The sequence below is a fragment of the Aptenodytes patagonicus genome, chromosome 6 (genome assembly GCF_965638725.1).
Source record: "Aptenodytes patagonicus chromosome 6, bAptPat1.pri.cur, whole genome shotgun sequence".
Lineage (NCBI taxonomy): Eukaryota > Metazoa > Chordata > Aves > Sphenisciformes > Spheniscidae > Aptenodytes > Aptenodytes patagonicus.
Genome location: NC_134954.1, coordinates 31,454,670 through 31,474,248, shown reverse-complemented (window position 1 = coordinate 31,474,248; position 19,579 = coordinate 31,454,670). Strand labels below are relative to the sequence as shown.

The 19,579-nt window shown below is 38.1% G+C and overlaps 1 protein-coding gene across 7 annotated transcripts in view; it reads left to right on the top strand.

Moving 5' to 3' along the window:
• The window catches only part of DIP2A (disco interacting protein 2 homolog A), a 124,401-nt gene that overhangs the window by 25,184 nt on the left and 79,638 nt on the right, over nt 1–19,579 (top strand). For all 7 annotated transcript variants that reach the window (XM_076341960.1, XM_076341959.1, XM_076341957.1 and 4 more), the window contains exon 2: nt 10,279–10,350. In XM_076341960.1, the coding sequence (XP_076198075.1) occupies nt 10,279–10,350 (72 nt within the window). The remainder of the gene's footprint in view (nt 1–10,278; nt 10,351–19,579) is intronic.

Here is a 19,579-nt window from a genome sequence, read left to right as displayed (position 1 = left end):
GTGTATTAAAGTTGTTGCAACAAGTACTCTAGAAAGCTTTTTTCTTTATGGTCCCCCATTTCTATATCTGGTTGTTTCTGTACTTGCATATTTGGGAGCAGGTTTCAGGGAGTCTTTTGTGGTAACCACTGAATAGGGTTTGGTTGAGACTGCTCCTGGTCATTACGGCAGTAGAAATTCTCAGTGCAACCAAGTGAAGGGAAGAGAAGTGTCTTTGTACCTAGCAGCAAAGCATCTTCCCCCTCCCTCCCCACTGCATTCTTTAGGTTAAAATGACTTGGTTCAGACAATTATTTCTGGCCTAATTCATTATAATCACTGAGTATTATATGCCAGGCATAATTATTCTACTTATGAATCCCTGATGGGGAAGTGACAAGCAAAAAATCTGAAAATTCTCATCTCTGCAGTACACTGAGATTTTGGTTATTTTGAAATACCATTTTCTTAGTAGTGTTTAAAAGGGGGACATGTTGCATGCATACAACATCCCTTCAAAAGCTTTTCATTTCTGTATTTTACCAAAATAATTTTTAACTATGTCAGAAAATATTTTTAGCTCAAATTTTAAAATATACTGTTCATTGAGCTGTCTGACCACTCCTACTCTGTTTTTTTCAACAACTTTTATTGGCTTTTGTGGGAAGCAGACAGGACATTCCCTAGGTACCAGATGATTTCCACCACTCCCCCCCCATGCAATATAGCTGTCCTCAGCTTGTTGAAGGGGATGACAACATTCATGATTTACATAATGATGAGATATGAAAGCTGTATCTGCTTTGATAAAATTTGTTTATAACCTCTGGGTGAAAATTCTAATCAACTTTACGAAACATATCAATTGAGTGTTTCAAAAACAGTTTTCACACTTAAAAATGCCTCATGTTTGGGAGTGTTAATATTTTGAAACTTTTATCTGCTGTAGAAATACAAACCGTAGTTTAACACGAGCTTAATGAAGATGGTTCTTCATTTGTCCTTCTGGTGCAATAGTAGATAAGAGTATGCTTCACTGAAAGGAAACATCTCAACTTACCTAAAACAGGACTAGTTTTTAAATAATTATAACAGCAGGAGCCAGGGTCAGACTGGTACACCTACAGATGTATGTATAGCTGGCATCTGTCAAATCTGTTTCTGTATTCTACAGAGAGCCCTAATGGGATAGAAGGGAAGTGGTAGAGTTTGAGTTTTTCCTATCTCACTGTGGAGTGAGCTTAAGGATTTACTGAAGCAGTATAAGAACAATTCATTAATTGGGCTAACTGAGCCTGGAAACTTGCCAGGTTGCTTTTGTGATCCAATTATTTAACCTTCTTTTACCCTGTCAAATGCCAACTCCTGGCAGATGAAGCAAATAATGGCATAAAGCCAGGCAGCTCAATATTTAAAAAGGAGCATCTCTCTCGTCTTTCAACATACATGCACAATTTACAAGTGTGGATTTGTGCAGAACAGAATAACCTGGAATGCATAGACATTTCTCATCCTTGCTGTACTGCATACTTCATTCACCTTGGCTTTTTTTAGTTTGTAAAAGGTAAGTGGTGCCTCTGTCTAGCAACTGCTTTGAAACTTTGAGGTGAAAAGTTGGTATATAAATGTGTCAGAATAGAATTTCTGAATTCTAACATTTAGCATTGCTTTGCCAATAGCAAAACTCCTAATGGCTTGATCAGACTAAATTTAGGCCAAGGTAAAGCACACTTGGCAATTAATGGTATTATAAACTAGATAGTCCCATTGTGTAATTGTGCACAAAGTGGAAAACTTAGTCTTCTGCTACTAACCTATTGGTAAAATTACGTCCCTTTCTGTCATTAAGATACATGCAATTAGCTAGTTGATATTTGTCTAGTTTCTAAACTTGATGTTTCAGTGATTTCATTGTGTATGCAAAGGTTTAAAGAAACTGTGTACATTTAAGTAGTTGTGTATCTCCACGTTACTGCTTTTACATGCAGACAAGTTTGTACTTTGGTAACTTAAATTCTGTCAGAGGGATGAAAGTCCTGCTGCAAATTAGGAATTACCAGTAACATACATTTTCAGTGAAGTTGGGCTAAAGGTCTAATACTGCTTAAAAGGCATCTTGATGCTCTCAGGATGTTTAAAATAAGATCTTCGAAATAGAATGTCTTATAGGTTAGTGAAACGCATCGCCATATGGAATGGTCAGATGTCACTTATTTCCATTTTTAACAGATTAGTATAATATGAAAGACTATAATCAAGATATTTTCACACTTCACTGAGCTCATCATATGCAAACTAAAATAAGGCATCAATCGATAGCCCTTACTTCAGAAAATAGCAATGATTCAGGATAAAGGACTGCTGTTTGAATATTTTGCAAACTTACAGATGTAATGAAATGTTCTTTTCTGGATATTAAAGATAAATCTTCAATCACTTCTCATGTGGCTACAGTTTTCTATGCTTTTCAAAGACAATGTGAACATAAACTTCACTGTGGCTGACATACTGTGCTATAGAATACATCTTGGAATGAAGGTATGTTGTGTAGAGGAGAAAAATGGGACTTTTCACTAGAAATTGCATACCAAAATGGACTTCAGATTACATGACAAGTTAAAAGTGCTTCTTTATAGCCGTGATTGCAAAGCATGAGTTTTATAGAAGAGCAAACAATTGGAAACAGATGTACTTACCTCTCTTAACCAAATAAAAAAACACCCCAAACCACTGAGTTTAGCAATGTTTACTAATCTGTGTACAGTCACTTATTTCAGTATAAAGTTCAGTAATGATGGAAATACAGCTAGTAATACAATTTTAGGAAAAGAATCAACGGTTAAGATTGAAACAGGAAAAATATGAGTAGCTAAAAATGTAGAACCAAGACTACTTAATAAACTACTTATTTACAGACACTTGTGAGACGTCCTGCTGTTTTATCAACATGCTGTTGATTAATAATTTAGCTACTAGGGAAAGAATTCAGTGGTAAAGTTCTGTTTTGCCCAGGAAAAAATAGTGGTTCCTCAGCTGGCAGAAAAAGGAGAAGAAAAACCCACCATGGTTTACAGAAGAGCTGTGTTGATATGGATCCAGTTTGGAACCAGTTTGTTTAGTAAGTGCGCCAATTTCCAGATAGGGGTAAGTGATAATTACAGAAGAATTTTTTTTTTCCCCCTGAAATACTTTGATTATCAGATTTAAACAGCACAGACCTACCAGAGACTGTATCTCAGGGATGGCAGCAAGTGTTGGCTTCTGCATAGTTTGGAGGTCCAAAACCCTTTCTTTAATTGCAAGTAATGATTTTCATCTTCTAGTTCCTTTATCACCTGTTGATGAGTTTGGCTTTTGCCTGATTTATACAAAAATGTGTGGTATCTGGGAGAAGAATGTGTAGCAGGTAACCAAAGCTTGTAATGGGCACTGGTAGTAGGTTTGGGAGAGTTGTTCTGGTTTTTAGATTTAAGTAGTGATTAAAACTTGAGAGTTAGTAAGAATGGTTGTGAACTGTCACTCAGCAGAATCTGTTGATGGCGCACCTGTATGCAGCCCAGCTTGAAGCTCAGGGATGTGTGTATGGAGAAAATACATCCCTTAAGCCACTTCCAGTTTTCTTCAGTGTGTTTCATTTCTGCAAGTTTTTCTTAACCTTCCCCCTTCCTTTCCAATATTTCTACAGTTTCTCTTTTAAGGATTTGTATTTTGATCTTTGGTTCATCTTTAGGGACTTTCCTCAAGGTCATATTTCAACCCTGAACTACCTGCAACTGTCAGATTCCATGTTCATGAGAGACATGTCTGCAGCCTTGGAAGGGAACATGTCTTTCCAAATGTTTGCTAGGTCAAGCCTTTAAGCATATTTAAACAGTAAGTGTAAGCTGGATGATGATCTTCTGGAAAAGTCCACAAAACTTTATGTGGATAATAAAGTTTTGATGGTTTGTGTGTTGGGTTTTTTTGTTGTTCCCCTGCCCCAAGCCAGTAAGACCTCAGTCAGCTTTGTCAGCTCTGCCCTTTAATCCCAGTGAGGACTGTGACCTCCAAATGTCTCTTGCTTTCCCTCCTTTGCTGGTAGTGTGGCACTTCTTGCCCATGTGACAAGTACTCATGCACATGAGATCATAATCTTGTAACTCTGGGGTTAGTCCTCTCAACCACAAGTTTAGCAATCCCAGAATGAAGGCTTAACAGAACACTTCTTCACTGCTATTGGAGCAGTGGGCTTGGCTACATGGGGGCTCATCCATCAACCCCTTTATCAGGGGTTGCAATTGTGCTGGTTTCACCTTCTTCGAATGAAGATGCTAGACTTTGCGTAATATTTGATTTTGAGACGTTTATTTCAACTAAGTGGCAACCTTGGTGGGCATTTTTATGACTTGGTCTTTGTTTTGGCATCAGGTGTTAACAAGGAGAATAGCTGTTTGGTAAGGTACTGACCTTGCCTTTTCACCAGCTTTAGAATGCCACAGCATGAAGATGCCCTGTGATGCATGGCCCTGCCTGCTGAGGGAGTTCAGCATCCAGGAGAGCTGCTCCTCCTCTTCCTCCTCCTCTTCCTCAAGGCCCTGTTTGTGACTACAAGTTTAGGCATAAATACAACCATCCTGCTGTGTTTCAGCACCGCACCCTAATTCTTTCTCAGGGTATCAGCAACCAGTGTTGGCTACCAGGGTGCTGTAACAAATGACATGCTTTGGAGTTCAAAAGCTGGGTAACAAGGGGTGTGTGGCATTGCTTGAGATGTATCATATATGACTGAGAGTATAGATCTGATTTACCATCATGATTCAGTATTCTCTTCAGGAATTACATGTGGCTACTGCTGTGGATCTCTGTGGAGTGTGGGTTTCTTTTCAGTCTCTGCTTACTGGAGTTCTCAGAGCTATGTTTGAGAGAACAGCATCCTTGAGATTTTGTAATAGGGATTGTTGTTCAGATGGTTTCGTTGTCCTTATTACAGGTTAGATGCGCCAATTAGTAGGTATTACTTGCCTGTATTGGTTTCAAGCCTTTGAGTAGTAAGCATCCTTAAGGAACTTTCTCTCTGTTGATGTTGGGTATGATTTCTCATTGGCACTTTCTGAGGCTGTGTCAAGAATGCTTAAGCTTGCAATGCACATGCATGATACGACTCTGAAGCTCATGATCTCTGCAGTCTTCATGCTGAAATAGCTTTTGTTTCAGAGCTTTGCCCTGTTAGCACGGGAGATGAACCATCCATTGATGGTTGTGTTGTCATCAGCCTTTGTAGCGGTGAGGTCTCTTTCTTTTCCTATGTGCTTCCATTATCAGCAATTTCCTCGGGACTGGTTGGCACATTATTTACTGTGGAGGACAGATGACATGAGAAACTGAGCCATTTCTTCTGGCTGAATGCTTCCATGCAATGTTCCTCAGCACCATCTTTCAATTCCCCAGCTGTTACACCAAGTGTCACTGGTTTTCCTTGTTGTTGACTCTCGTCATAGTTCTTAGAAATGCCTCGATTATTTTTACTTTTGCAGTGGACAAAAATCACAGATGTCAGAGTAATTATTTCTTTCACAATTTTTTTTTGTTGTTTCTGACTTTGAAGTAAGTTAAAGTCATGTAGCAATGCAGCGTTGCTTTTATAATGCTTCTAGGATGATGCAAAATAAAGCTTGGTGAGTTGTTTCACTTAACAAAAATATTTACCAAGCATGTCTAAGAGGTAGAATTAGAAATGATGACTGTGAATTGATTCTTCCAACTCCACCAACCCTTCAAATACAGTGACAACCTGTCCCCAGAAACACTGGAGACTTACTTTAAATTTTTCCACAGGTGACTTCTGAGTTATGTTTTGGCTAGCAACTTGCCTGCCGTTTCACACCATCCAAGAACCACCTCTTCAGGCTGAAGCCAGTATTCACACCCTTGACTTTCACTTTATACTGAGGGAACTGGCAAAAGTTTCTGCAGTGATTTGTCAATAGTTGATATAGGAGATTGGCCACTGGTGAGCACAGCCACAAACAGTGGAATCCTTAAAGGTTTCATCTTGCAGAACTAATACGTACTATCTTTTCATCCACGTTTAATGCACAGTTATCTCATTTAGAAACGTCCCTGTTCTTGACCTTGGCAAATTAGTGACCTGGAGCCATTTCCTTATCTTTAGGAAGTACTAGGCTCTCACAGTGCCATCCTCAGCTGTATGGTACGCATAGTCATCTAGGGGAGCGTGTTTACATGACGGGCTCTTGAGACCTGTTGCCAGCACAGTGTGATGTGTGGTTTCTTATAGCTGCTCCCAGTGAGAATTTAAGTGCAAACTACTGAGTAAGGACTGGAGAAGTTGCTCGCTTCATAGCAAGCTTACCTTTCCATGAATTGTTTAGTGTCTGTCTGCATCTTGCCCATCTTCCCTTCTCCATCAGAAGTCTTCAAGGACTCCTCAGTGCAGGGATACAAAGCTATAAGGGAGCAAGAATAGCACTGGATGTGCTCTGCCCTGTATGTTCATGCACTGGAGAGGAAAGGCTGCTGCACTTATGGGTGTCCTTGGGTGATCAAGGAAATAACATTCTGTTAGGCACACTGTATTTATTTATGAACTACATAGCTCGCATATGCACAATTCCTAGTTAAAAAAAAGCTTTTTCTAAGCATTGTTATCCAATGGGTAGAGCTACCATAAAATACTTGAGATTACAAAGTCAGGATTTTGCAGTGTGAGGATTTTGTGATGCAATGAGGCATGGCAGCTTTATCTAGGCAGTAAAGCATGTGCTTGGTTCCTATTCTTGTGTTTTTGAAGAGCATTGAAGCACTTACTCAGTGTTCACAATCTACTTTTCAGAATTGAAAATAAGCTAGTTGAAATTTTTGAACCCAGCAAGTGGATAGCCAATGAAAAATAATTCATGAAAACCCAATAAAATGTAGGTAATATTTATTTGGTTAATTTGGCATTTAAGATTCTGTTGGCTATAGTACTAACATTGCGAAATAAAAACATGCCTGGGTAGATGTGGGGTAACTGCATGACAGATTCTTTGCGAACTCATTAAGAAAATAATTTTTATAGATCATTTTAAGAAATGCTAACACTTTCATCTCTGCCTAGATTAATTTTCTTGGAGCCTCTGACATATTTTACAATATGTCAGATATTCCAGACAGAGAAATAACAGCTCAACCCAGTGTCTAGCTTTATCCAGGCTTCCCAGCTGGTTTGCTGAGACTGAGGAACCTCATATTGCTTTTGTGTAATCTAATAACTAGGGAGAAAGTGAGGCTAAATGACAGCAGCTGTGGCCCTGACATACCAGATGTGGCTAAGCAGCTCTTTTTGGAAGAGGTGAGGGATTACAAAGAACCCCAAATGATGGGTTAATCCCACTGAGGCTCTGAGGGTGAGGGGGTGGGGGGCAATTGTCAGGAGGAATCCACCCCCAAGCTTTTGAGAAAGGAACAAAGAAAAGCTTTGCTAGGCAGCAAAGTCTGACTTGCCAGTGGGGCTGCAAAAGTCGACAGAGATGCTTTTGACTTTGGGTTTTTCTTAACCTGATTCAAGGAAAATTCTTCAAGTCAGCATTCCAGTAAAATCAAAGAATTTCCAAATGCAGTGAGAAGCCGAAGTTTGAGACATTCTGGTTTAAATGAGACTTTCTTTTCAACCCTGTCTTTTGATCTGCTGCTTCCATGGCATACCTCTTCAACTGGGAGATACCTGGCAAGGTGGCTGATCTGAGCAGAGATTTGATTTAAGGGATTACTTGAATCATTTATGGAGCTCTGAAAATTACTGTCCTCACTGAAGTTACGGTATGGCAAATTTGTGTTATGTACAGCATTTGTCTCTTAAAGAATTTGCTGAGATTGCTTTAGTCTTCCAAATTACTTATGTTTTAAGATAAACTTTTTTTCCTGCTGGTGCTTCTTGACTGGTTGTTTCCCCTCCCACCCCCCCTCCATAGCTGAAAATGATGCATCTTTTTTGGTATCCATTTTCTTTCTTTGTAGAAATGACTTACTTGAAGAGCGTGATTTGTCATTTTCATCAGCTATTCCCAGGCACACAAATCTGGGCATTTGAGATTTTTGTTTTGTTTTGATTTCATTCCTGTTTTGATATAATTATATAACATACACATATAGATATAAAAATGATACTTCTATATATTTCTTCTGCTAAAAAAATTTCTGCTCAAGAAAAATGGTAACCAAAGCATTTCTGTCTTGTGTCCAAATTTGATATGAAATATTTACACAGGTTTATGAGTAAAAATTGACGGATTCTGTTTGGTTGTAGTTTGAAATACCTGCAATGATTGAAGCACTCCAGGATCTGCATTTTTTTTTATCTGTTTTGAACAGTATCTACAAGCTCTCATTGCTTGTTTTGGCATACTGTCCGTAACTTTAAATGATGCATATTCACTTAATTGCAGGGGGATGGTAGAATGAAGTGACTTTATTTCTGTTAGCAGTGTCCTCTGATGTAGGAGTGAGTTGGATGTTTGAGGAAATGTGTTTAGAGCACATACTGCTATGGACAATATTAAATAAAAAACCAAAACCAACCCTTATGTATTAAGGCAAATACCCGAGAAACATTTTAAAATACAGAGTAAGAACTTTTCTGCCTAACATCTGACTGAGGAAAAGGGGTTCTTGCTTCTGCATACCCAAACCATGCCACTCTCTGGATGAATTAAAAATGACTGTTACTAGTAACTTATCTTATATATACATGTATTTTATAGTCTCATTTCCAAAGGGAATGAATCGCATGTAAATCATGCTCTGTCTTTCTCTGGATTGCCCTCATAACTCTTGATTCTGCTGGTCGCCTGCAGAAAACTTTGGTAAGGATAAAGACAGATACCCAAAGTCCCGGGTCTGGGACATGTTGTCAGGTCTTACTGCACATCTGACAACTGAGGTCAGAGAGGCCTTAGAAATAGCACGGTGTAGTATTCTTGGAGTTCTGTCAAATGCAAGACCTAAATCCATTCATGCAACAAGCATGCTACTCCTCTTATGGTTTCCAGACATTAAGTTTTGATTCCTTGTGTGAATAGGATGGAGAAAAAGTTTCAGGTTTGGCAGAAAGCAAATGGCCAGAGGTAGGCTGTTTTACTTAATCCATATAGATGTCATTCATGCCTTTTTTTTTTTCCCTTCTCCGTAGTTTGATATGCTCTTTCACCAGTATGTTGCTGGAAGAATGTGCTTGAAGCAAAGATCTGAATGTAAAATTTTACTTTTGTGTCCTAATTAAAGTCAATATAATTATCTGCCTACGTGTCTAAAATTCACCTTCTACTTGAGTACGTTTTCAAAAATATCATCAGATATTTTAAATATCTTTAATCTTGGTTATATTTCATGCTGTTGTGATGCATTTGCCAAGTATGGAGGGATAAAAGTCTACTTTGTTAGTGGAACTGCATAGTATCTCACTGTCTAAACAAGTGTGAATTTTGGGAGCTGGGAGTGGTTTTAAGTTATTTGAGATCACTGTTTTCATGTCTATGCTGAGATCTAGAAAATGGACAAAGCTCATAAAATTTTGGTGGTGTTTGGATTTTTTTATTTTTATACTAAGCTTGCTGCTGGTTTTGCATGAAGCCACCTTGTTCTACTGGTAGAATCATGGAAGTATAGATTCTGAAATGTCTCAAAAACTTATTTTGGGTTTCTATAGAAGTTTTCCGTTTATTCTAGTCTGTGTGAAAAGACGTCATGTTTTACCAGTGGAGTCTGCAATATATGTTTAAAACAGGATATCAGATGACAACTGTGAATAAAAACTAGTGCTAGGAGATTATCACCTCTTAGAATTTGAAAGCGGAGACCGATGTGCTGCACAGTGCAAAGCGGACAACATGGTCTAGAGTTTGAAAGGCACTACAAAGTTGTGCTAGAGGATGTTCTCTCAAGCACTGGTATATTGAGCATTTCTGAGGCCCCAGAAGGGTGCAGAGCCAGGCTTGTCAGCTTTGTTGACTTCTGCTGTGCTGCAAATCTTTTGTGCTGCATTCTGCATTATGGTAAATATCTCCAGAACCAGGTTCAACACAGGTGCTGCAGACAAAAACATTATTCCTCTGTTGTATACCTCCAAGACATTAATTCTCGTATGTGCACAGATAGTGCTGCATGGGTGGTATGTATATGGCCATGAATTTCTCTGACATGTCTTTGTTGCTAATGTGACTGATTCAAAGTTAGCGAGTTTAATCATAGGTATCAGGAAAATGAGAAGGGTTATTTAAAAAGCATTCAAACCAATATGAATTTATTTCTTCGTTTCTTCAGGAGACATCACTCAGAAAGGATATGAAAAGAAAAGAGCAAAGCTGTTAGCACGGTACATACCACTAATTCAAGGTAAGAGACTGTATATAAGTTACACCTTTTGCGCTAAATCTGTGGAAAATATGTAATGGAAAAGTTGTCACTAAATAGAATAGATGAATTAATAGTGCTTGATTGACGTGGCATCTAACCAGTGGTGGAAAATGGCTATTATAGAGAAGTGCAGAACAAGAAAAAAGTCTGAAATGTTTTTTTTAACATTTTATGTGAAATGTTAAATGATAACATTTTTGTCAGCAAACTTTAGTTTGAGAACTGCATCCAAGACTTTAAGATAACTTTAAAAATGAGTAAAGTTACTCCTGAAAGCAAGTTGGCCAGTTTCATGAAATGAAAACACTCACTAGTCGTTACTGTCATTCTTTAGTGAGCTTTTTTTACACATGCCCTCTGCCTCCTGCCCGCTCTCCCCCCCAGTTTCTTCAAAATACTGACTTTTTATTATAAACTATTACTTCTTAAGCTGGTTATTATCATAATTTATCTTCAATGGCCAAAAGCTAAATGCCCAACTTTTTTTATTTATTTTTATACTAGGACACTTAAATCACTCAGGGTTAAACCTGTTGTGCTGCCATTGAGTTTGGTCTTGTATAATAACCGTAGGCCAATTCTTCCATAGCTTGAGAGATTCTGGTTGAGATAAGGGAAAATGAGAAGACAACCGAGATGAGTGAACAGATAATGAGACACTGTAGGTAGATGAGAAAAAAAGAGTAACAGGTATTATTTTACAATGTTAGTGTTATGCTTTCAGATCAGAGAACAGAGGGATTAATGCTGTGATTTTGGTCCTATTTTGGTTCTGATATGTATAGAAGTTATTGATTTGAAGGAGGAATGGGCATCTCCAGCCAGTTTTGTGCAAATTGTTTAACTAGATGATAGTCCCTTTTGCTTTTGAAATCTTGATGCAGTGACCCCTGTGGCTCTTCGTAGCAGGATAGACAAAAGTTTTATTCTCATGAGTTCTGCTGACCGTTGAGCTGTGGTGTTTTAGAAAAAGCTATATGGTGTGTATTTGGCGTTGAACAGTTAGAACATGATCTGGTGTTTCATCATGGAGTTTCTTAGCACAGGTTGGTGGTTGTGTTTTGGTTTTTTGTTTTTTTTTCTTTTTAAGAACAGCTATAGTTTTTCCCTTAGCAAATTTATAATACTCTGTAGACCACACAGGACCTAACTCATCTCTATAAAATGACTCATTCCTTGAATAGAAGCAGTTTGGATTTTTTTGATAAATATTGCAGTCAGCAGCAAGGTCTAGCTTCACTTGCCACAGCTTTTCCTCCTTACACCATTTTTCTCTAAGGAACTGTCTCACTTTTCTGTTCAAAATACCCTGTCCTCCAACTCAGCTTAGTTAAATATTTTGAGACCAGGCTAAGTATAGATTTTGGCTGAGGACTAAGTTACAGAAATGTTCTGTCAATGAACTCTGTCTACTAGAAAGTCATGTCTTTGGATTTCTGTCTCTTGTTTTAATCCCTCATAACTGTTTATTTACTCTGCCTTCTTTCTATTGATGGAGGGTTTTTTATTTTTTATTTTTTTTCCCTCTCAACCCTTAAATGGAAAGGCTGTTTGTACAAATAGTTCAAGTTCTGAGCTCTCAAATGTAGCTTAGGAAAGTACAGCACTTTGTCTTCCATACCTTTTTAAGTAAGTTTTAAAGCTAGGATGCAGTGTAAAGCACCTTTGTTCCCCTTTTCTGCATGAATACTGCTGGCCCCCTGTCATATTCTAACGCTTGGGGTCTTAGAAGCAACATTGACTCCTGTGCAGGGTTTCCAGGGCTGTTAGAACTGATTAAATTCAGTTGTCTGCTCTAGAAGCCTGCTGTGATACCTGTATAATTTCCAAAGGTGTTTTGTAATACACTATTTAGGTAACCTACTCATTCAGGAACTTCCTCAGCTGAAGCAGTGTATGAAACTACAGGATTGACTTGTTAGACAGCTTTGGAAGAAAAAAAAAATGAGTAGGAGAAATATGTTTATGGCACTCTTTTAGAATTGTTTTCGCTGAAGCGTCTCTTTCAAACTTGAGGCGTTCAGGAGTGTTTCATTCAGGGGAAGTGACTTCGTATAATCTAGGTTAACACCTTAACATCCTGGACAATAACTGTAAGAAAGCATGTCCTAAGGAGATGGCAGTGCAAGTCAGTGGTCTCCTATTTTGTCTGTGATCTGGTACTAGGCTCAACTAAGAATCCTAGGTCCCTTTAGATTTCCAGCTACTTAAAAATTTCTCCTTGTTAAGCCAGGTTTTCCCTAATCATCTTAGGGAGTGGTCAAAAATTAGCTGATCCTATGGTTTGTCCTACTTGCTTGATACCACATCTTCTAAGAAATACTGGATTACCCGATTTGTCTACTGCTTCTGCCTAGCTTTGCATTAAGATGACAGGAATCTAGCTTTGATATGCTAAAAAGAGAGTGAGCGGGCTGTCTGCCTCTGAGCACAAAGAATGATACTCTGGCAAAAAGACAAAGTTTGCTTAAAACCCTAAGCTAACTCCTTATTTCCATTTTCTGACACATGTTCCATTAACCCAGTTCTAGCTTGGAATTTTATTAATTGACACAGCTTCAGCATGGCTCAGATTAATGTGTGGGAGTCCCAGTGGCTTTGAGCCTGCAGTAATTTTTTATCATTAACAATTTGATTGCAGGATTTTTTTTTTTCCTTTGCTAAGTAGCATTTCTGATAGGATTCATTAAGTTTCCCATTATCCATCAAGTTTTTGCAGACTGATGGATGCAAGCATTTTAGATTTGAAGAGTCTGTGATTTGACCATCCCCAGGACCAATAACTCGTGTCTTTCTAAAGCTGATTTGGTCATCATTTCTTTTCCAAGTATATGCATTGTCGTCTTTTCTCTGTTGGTCTATGAGATAAAGACTGCTGACCAGTTAATTATATCTCATGTACTTATTTGAATTTCACAAAACCTGATGTCTTCCTCGTAGTGCATCAATACCTAGCTCTACTTGTTTTGTTACCAAACTTTAGTTGATAGTACAATTCTGCTGAATTGTAAGGTTTTTAACAAAATGTAGGGTGGGCAGTGAAAGTATTGAGTAAGAAATAGAATTCCTGGTGAGAGGCAGGAAAGTGGAAAAAGGAGTAATGGGAAAATTGTTTGAAATGAAAGGTTTTGATTACTGTTGGTTTATGAAATATGAAACGATTAGAGAACTTAAGGTAGGACTGCATGTTGATGTGGTGCTTGTAAAGAAGGAAAAAGTGGTGGCACAGGTTTGGAAGCAACTGTGGAAAGAGACGGCTTAAATTGAGAGGGGAGGGTGACTGTTCTGTGAATCTGCTGTAGGTTCTTCAACTTAGACTTGGACATGGACAGGGTTTTCTACGATTTTGGGGTAAGTGATTCTTCTGTCTTGTTAGAAATTGGAAACAGATATCTGTAATCATAGCATTCGGATTTACATGGGTAGTTGATGGGATCTTTTATGAGTCAACAAGTTGTATGATCTTTGTGTTTTAAAGCATACTCATATACTCGTAACATTTGAGTTCTGGAAGTTTAACTTTTCATGTTATACCTCATCAGCTGCCACGTAAAAACTAATCATATGAGAACTCCTGCTCTTTCAATGCCATGTAAAATGGATTGGATTAAGTTTCTGCTGCACTGTGTAGCTGAATCTGTGGGGAACCAAATCATTATACAGACAGTGTTAAATAACCCCACAGAGGGCTTGGTGAATAGAAAAAGGCAGAAGTGGCTGCAAAGAATATTTTCAATTAACAGTAAAATGAAGTAGAACATGCTAGTATTCAGGAGTCGTGTTCCTGTAGGCTCTGTTTTGCATTCTAAAATTCTAAACCTGCAGTTATGAAGAGTTAGCGGAAATGTTAGATTTCACTTAGGAACCATAAAACTATGTAGTTACGGGGAAATACTAATTAAAATGTGTTATCTTTCACTAATCCAACCAAATGCACTGTGCAAAAGTAAAAAGAAGTGTTGACTAATAGCAAGCCTTAACAGTAATCAGTCAGTAATTAGTTTCCTCAGTCAAACTCTGCACCCAAATTTCAGATAAAACTGAGGAAATCATTAATTATATCTGTAGGCAATCTGGCATGCTGCTAGGTGAAGCTTCTGAGTGAAGCCATCAGACACATTGCAAAAATACATTTTGAATGTGGATAGAGCTTGGGTGTAAAAAGATTCAGAAATAACATGATAAAATGAGCAGTGTTTACAGTGAAATTTGGCAACTTGCATCCTGGAGTGTACTGTCCTGATGGGGAGCAAATACTGTACTCCCTTCTTTTTTTTCCTTGTAGCCAAAGTTCATCACCATTTTTCTGTTGAATTTCAGGAAACTTTTGATGGTTAAAGGAACTGTTTCTTTCTAGAATCACTTTGTATTCCCACCTGTGGGATATATCTCAGAATGAGAAAGAGTACCAGGGATGATGGCAACTCCAAAAGCCTCATTATAAGCAATCTTGGTGCTGTGCTTGGGAGAGCAGGTAACTTCTACCTGTGAAGTTAACATTTGTCATTGGAGCATCAAAAAATTCATGTCAGGTAGTGGAATGTCATGAGCTGATTGTTGAACGTGAAATAAATAAGATTTCTTCTCTGCACTCAAATGTGGTATGTTGGTTACTGTAGATTTCTTTTTAGTGGTTGCCATGCCATTATCTGAATTCTGCTGATACTCCAGGCACTTGAAACCATTTCAAAGTTATTTTAACCAAAGGGGAAGATGAAATACGAACCTCTGAGGTTCTGACAGCAACCAGTCAGTCACTTGAAGGTAGTCTGCGTTCTCTTTTGTTAAATAGGAATTACTCTGGAACCATCCTTTGCTACTGTGGTAATTTCCTGCTCACCTACCAGCTGTTTCTTTAAAAAACCAAATATTTTCTGTAGTTTTAAAAGCTTGGCCAGTGTAGTTGTTCTATTTATAGTTTAATCTATATTATATATATATAAAAAAATAAATAAAACAGCCACACTGTTTTACATATATAATATTTATAATATATATTACATATAATAATAATAACAGCTATATAGTGTTACATGTTTTTATTTTTTATTTGCCTATGCTTTACTTGTTTTCTTCCTAGCTCTTGAATGTTTCAGGAGTCAGATTTTCCTGCTCTAAACATGCTTTCAGTTGAGAAAACTCAGTGCTAGCATTTCAGGCCAGCTGTCATATTGTAGATTAGTTGTCAAATGCCAGTGCCTTGAGTACCTGTATTCCGTTGAGGCCCACCTTCCATGCTGGTACTGGATTTGCAGATTGACCACTGTGCTCATTCATAAACTCAGCAACCTCTTCCTAGCCAAGGCACCCCAGGGTCATCAGGGCTTGAATGCCCTGTATTTCTGGAGAACAAAAGATGCATGTAAGTTTTCCTTTCCTTGTTTTTGCCATTTGTGAGAACAACAAGAATAAATTCCAAGATTATTCTCTGAGAAAGTCCAAGACAGGTCTTGGTATGGTAGCTAGAACCAACCTGGGAGAGCTCTGTTGGGAAGAGAAAAAGAAAATTGCAGAGATTGTCTTGGGCAACATAGGTGGTTTTTAAAAGTACTTAAATGTACTTCAAATGAACTTAAGTACTTAAAAAAGAAATCGTTTGTCGGGAGAACCTGCTAGGACCTGGTGATCTTAAAGATTCAAGAACACTTCCAAGCCAAAGCAGAAGAAATGAGATAAATTCAAACATGAAAAATACATTGGTTGATTTCCATCTAATCCTGAGATGACGGAAGAGACTTCTGTTGGCTTGAAGGTAATTGCTTCAGCTTGAGGCTGTACTTCTGTAGTCAGTAGTGGATCTGCACTGAATCATCCAATGATATAGACTTGTTCTGCATTAGCAACATGATTGTAATTAGCCACAGCACATAATGGTCTGTTCCTGTTAGCTTTCTTATGTCAAGTCTGTTTTGGTAGATGTTAGAAACAAATCTGGTACGAGAAGAAACAATCACTTCCAAATTAAAACTTACTGTTTCACCCCTGCTGCCTCTGATCGTCTCTTCAACCATCAGGTTTCACATAAAAGTTCCAAATGTCCATCTTCATCTTGGGCAAGTAAATTTTTAAGATTGTTGCTTTTGTGGATTAATTGTGAAATAAAATACGTTAACCATAGTGCAACTGCCACTGCTGCTTATCTATTAGTGACAACATAACAAATATAAAGAAAACAAAAATGGAGAGATATGTAAATACTAAATCAGGCATGCTTCTGCTTTATAAACTTGAAAAAACACACATTCTTCATTTTCCTCTGAGAGCTGTTACAGGACATGGTGTGTTTGTCAACTGTAAGTACTAGTCCAGATTAATGGTAGTTTTGAGAAAGCTTACCTGAGGAAAATCTGGTATAAAGTATGACCTAGAAAACCCAAGGTGGTTAGGTCAAGCTTCTTGTATTACTGTGAAATTAAAAAAAAAAAAAAAAAAAAAAAAAAAGAAAAAGCTGTTACCATGTGAAGCTTTGCATCTCTTTTCTTGAGCTAACATCGGCTTGCTGTCCTGGAGTTTTCCTGTGGTGGATTAAATTTAGAGACTTGCATGTCTCCAGTGTAATTTTTCATAGAGTAATAGTGTAACTAGTGAGAACAAAAATCCCTGAACTGATTGTCATTAACAAAATACTATTTCTAATAGTCAGGATTAAAAAAAAAGTTGAAATGCAAAAAAACCCAAACCCCTGTATGGCAGCCAATCACAGGTTATTTTATTGAGTTAAAAGCAATGCTAAATGTTGCATTTTATAAATATCAAGTAACCTGAGCATAGAGCTTCTTTTTAATACAGCAAAACCTTGCCTCTGAGTATTGCGAGATCCAATTGTCATTCAGTGTTATCAGTTAAGCCAATTTTTCATAGTGCTTTAATCTGAGACAAATTAACACATACAGAGATATCTTTCACTTCTGTTACTAACGCTGTCTTATATTTAAGTTGGCGAATAATTGAAATAGTCTTAAAGGAAACAAGCTGATCTTTTTTTATTATTATTAAAACGTATGGTTCTTTAGATTTTTTTAAAATAAGGACAAGTGATTTCAGCTTGTTCTTTCATAAACCTCTAAGGAGCTCTTTGAGGCCTAAACCAGAAATGCTATTCAGTCAGTGTTCTTTACTCATTTGTTATGTTCCCAAGAGCTGATATTTTTCTATTGCATCAACATCTTTATCAGTTTGGGTTTTATAAAGGTGGTTTAAAATTTTAAAGCACCATGAGTATCATTAGTGGTAGTATTGCTTGCAAGCCATATAATACAAGGAGATTTTGCCAACAGGGGTTTTGTAAGCAGAGAAATGTTCTACTAGCTGGTATGTCTGGTAAAAGTGAAGTACCTACAGATGCACAGGAATTGTATGACAAAGGAATTATATCTGAAATCAAGGTGGGGGGGGGTGTCTCCTCTTCTTGTCTACTTTGTCCCAGCTATTACTGGTTCTAATAAAAGGTACTGTATTTCTGTGTAAACTTTGATATAATTTGGTTTGCAGTTTCCTCTGCTCCAGCTTTATCACTTATGGCTTTCCTTTGTTTGGGTCATTAAACCCCCAAAATATTAAAAAGCACGTAAGGTATTACTCCTTTTTCTCATGTTCTTATTCTTGAAAACAAATGAACTGACTTTGGCTTCAAGGCTCAGTCAAAATGAAGGAGGGTTTATGTGCAAGCAGATCAGGGGAAGAGTTTATTCTTCAATGTGCACAGGGTTATGTAAGCTAGATGGCTGCCCCGAAGAATCATACTGCAAAACTCCTCAAAATATTTGCAGAAGGGTGTGGTAATGGCAAATATGAATTAGTTAGTTTAACAGCTGAGAGGTTTGACAAAGGGCTTATCGTAAGCAAACCTCCAGATAGGAGTACCAGCCAACTTTTCTAGCTCATTTAGAGTTTTCCCCTTTGCTTAAACCTAGTGTTAGTAACCACATCCCGACCAATTCCTTGCGTACTCTCTGAGCAAGGAAAGCAACCATAAAATCCCAGTTCCTTTCCATTTGATGTGTTGTGCTGAGTAGGAGATTGGTGTTGGGTATTAGCTGAGGGACTTCTGCTCTGAACATGTGCAGGTGCTACGTCATCCTTCCTATGTTAGTGTATTTCTTCTGAAATTCCCTCTGGAGAAGTTGAGATGCTAGATTGGAATGGGAGATGGTCCCGTGTGGGTATTTCTGGCTCTTGCCTGTAGTACAAGTCCCTCTTCTCCATCATCTCCTAGGCAGTACTGTGGGAACACTAGTTTTGATAAAACTTCAGCAAAAGATGCCTGGAGGAGACTTTCAGGGGAAAAAAAAAGAGAATGGGGAGCCTCGCTGAAAGGGAAGAGATGACTGCATAGTAAAGGAAAATCATATTTCACTTGGAGGGAAGGGGAGGAGACATTCAAAAGTGATATCTCTAGAACAGAAGACAAGACTGTCATCTCATTTGTGAGATGAAGCTAGGGGATAGTGTCTGCCATGACTGTTAATTTTGCTTTCTTAAACTTGTAGATGCTCTGTTGCTTACTGTGCTGTTGCTTATTCTTCCAAAAGCTTATTAGTTTCAATTAACTGGAAACTTTTTTTTGTTCCACGGTTTTCTCAGGCACATGTTGTCTCCATCTCCTGATGTATTTCTGTGTCTTTTACCAGGAATGATTATGCTACCATGAAGGTGCTGGTCTTCAGCTTCCTTTCTAAACAGTTCAAGCTGTAACTCGAAAACCTCTTTCCTGCCTTACTGGTGTCTGCATGAACTCTTACTGCTGGTTCATCTCCAATATTTTCCAAGACCATGTTCAGATACGTTGTGAGAACTTTTCACCTTTACACCCAGGTGGAAAGTCATCACGCAGCCCTCTCTCTGATACTGTCAGAAATCTGGACAGTTGGTTCATGGTGGAAACACCTAACACAGTAATTCTTGCCCCTAGAGGGGTATCTATCAGTTCAAAAGTAAATCTGGCCATCTTATCAAGCAGACACGTTATGGAATAATTTCTCTTCATTAAGTTGCTGCCATCTTGCATGGAAGCTTTTCTCCTCCATTAGGGCTGCTGATATGGAAACAGGATTTCACTGTGACGTCCCTGAACTATCTTGTTGAACCACTTTTTCTCTTCAGTGGCCAGTTACTTGGGTGTGTCAATGACACTTGGCTCCCTGAGGTTTCTGTCTATTTTGGTGAACTGGATCTGAAGTCTGAGAACCTTTGGCCAACTGCACCATGT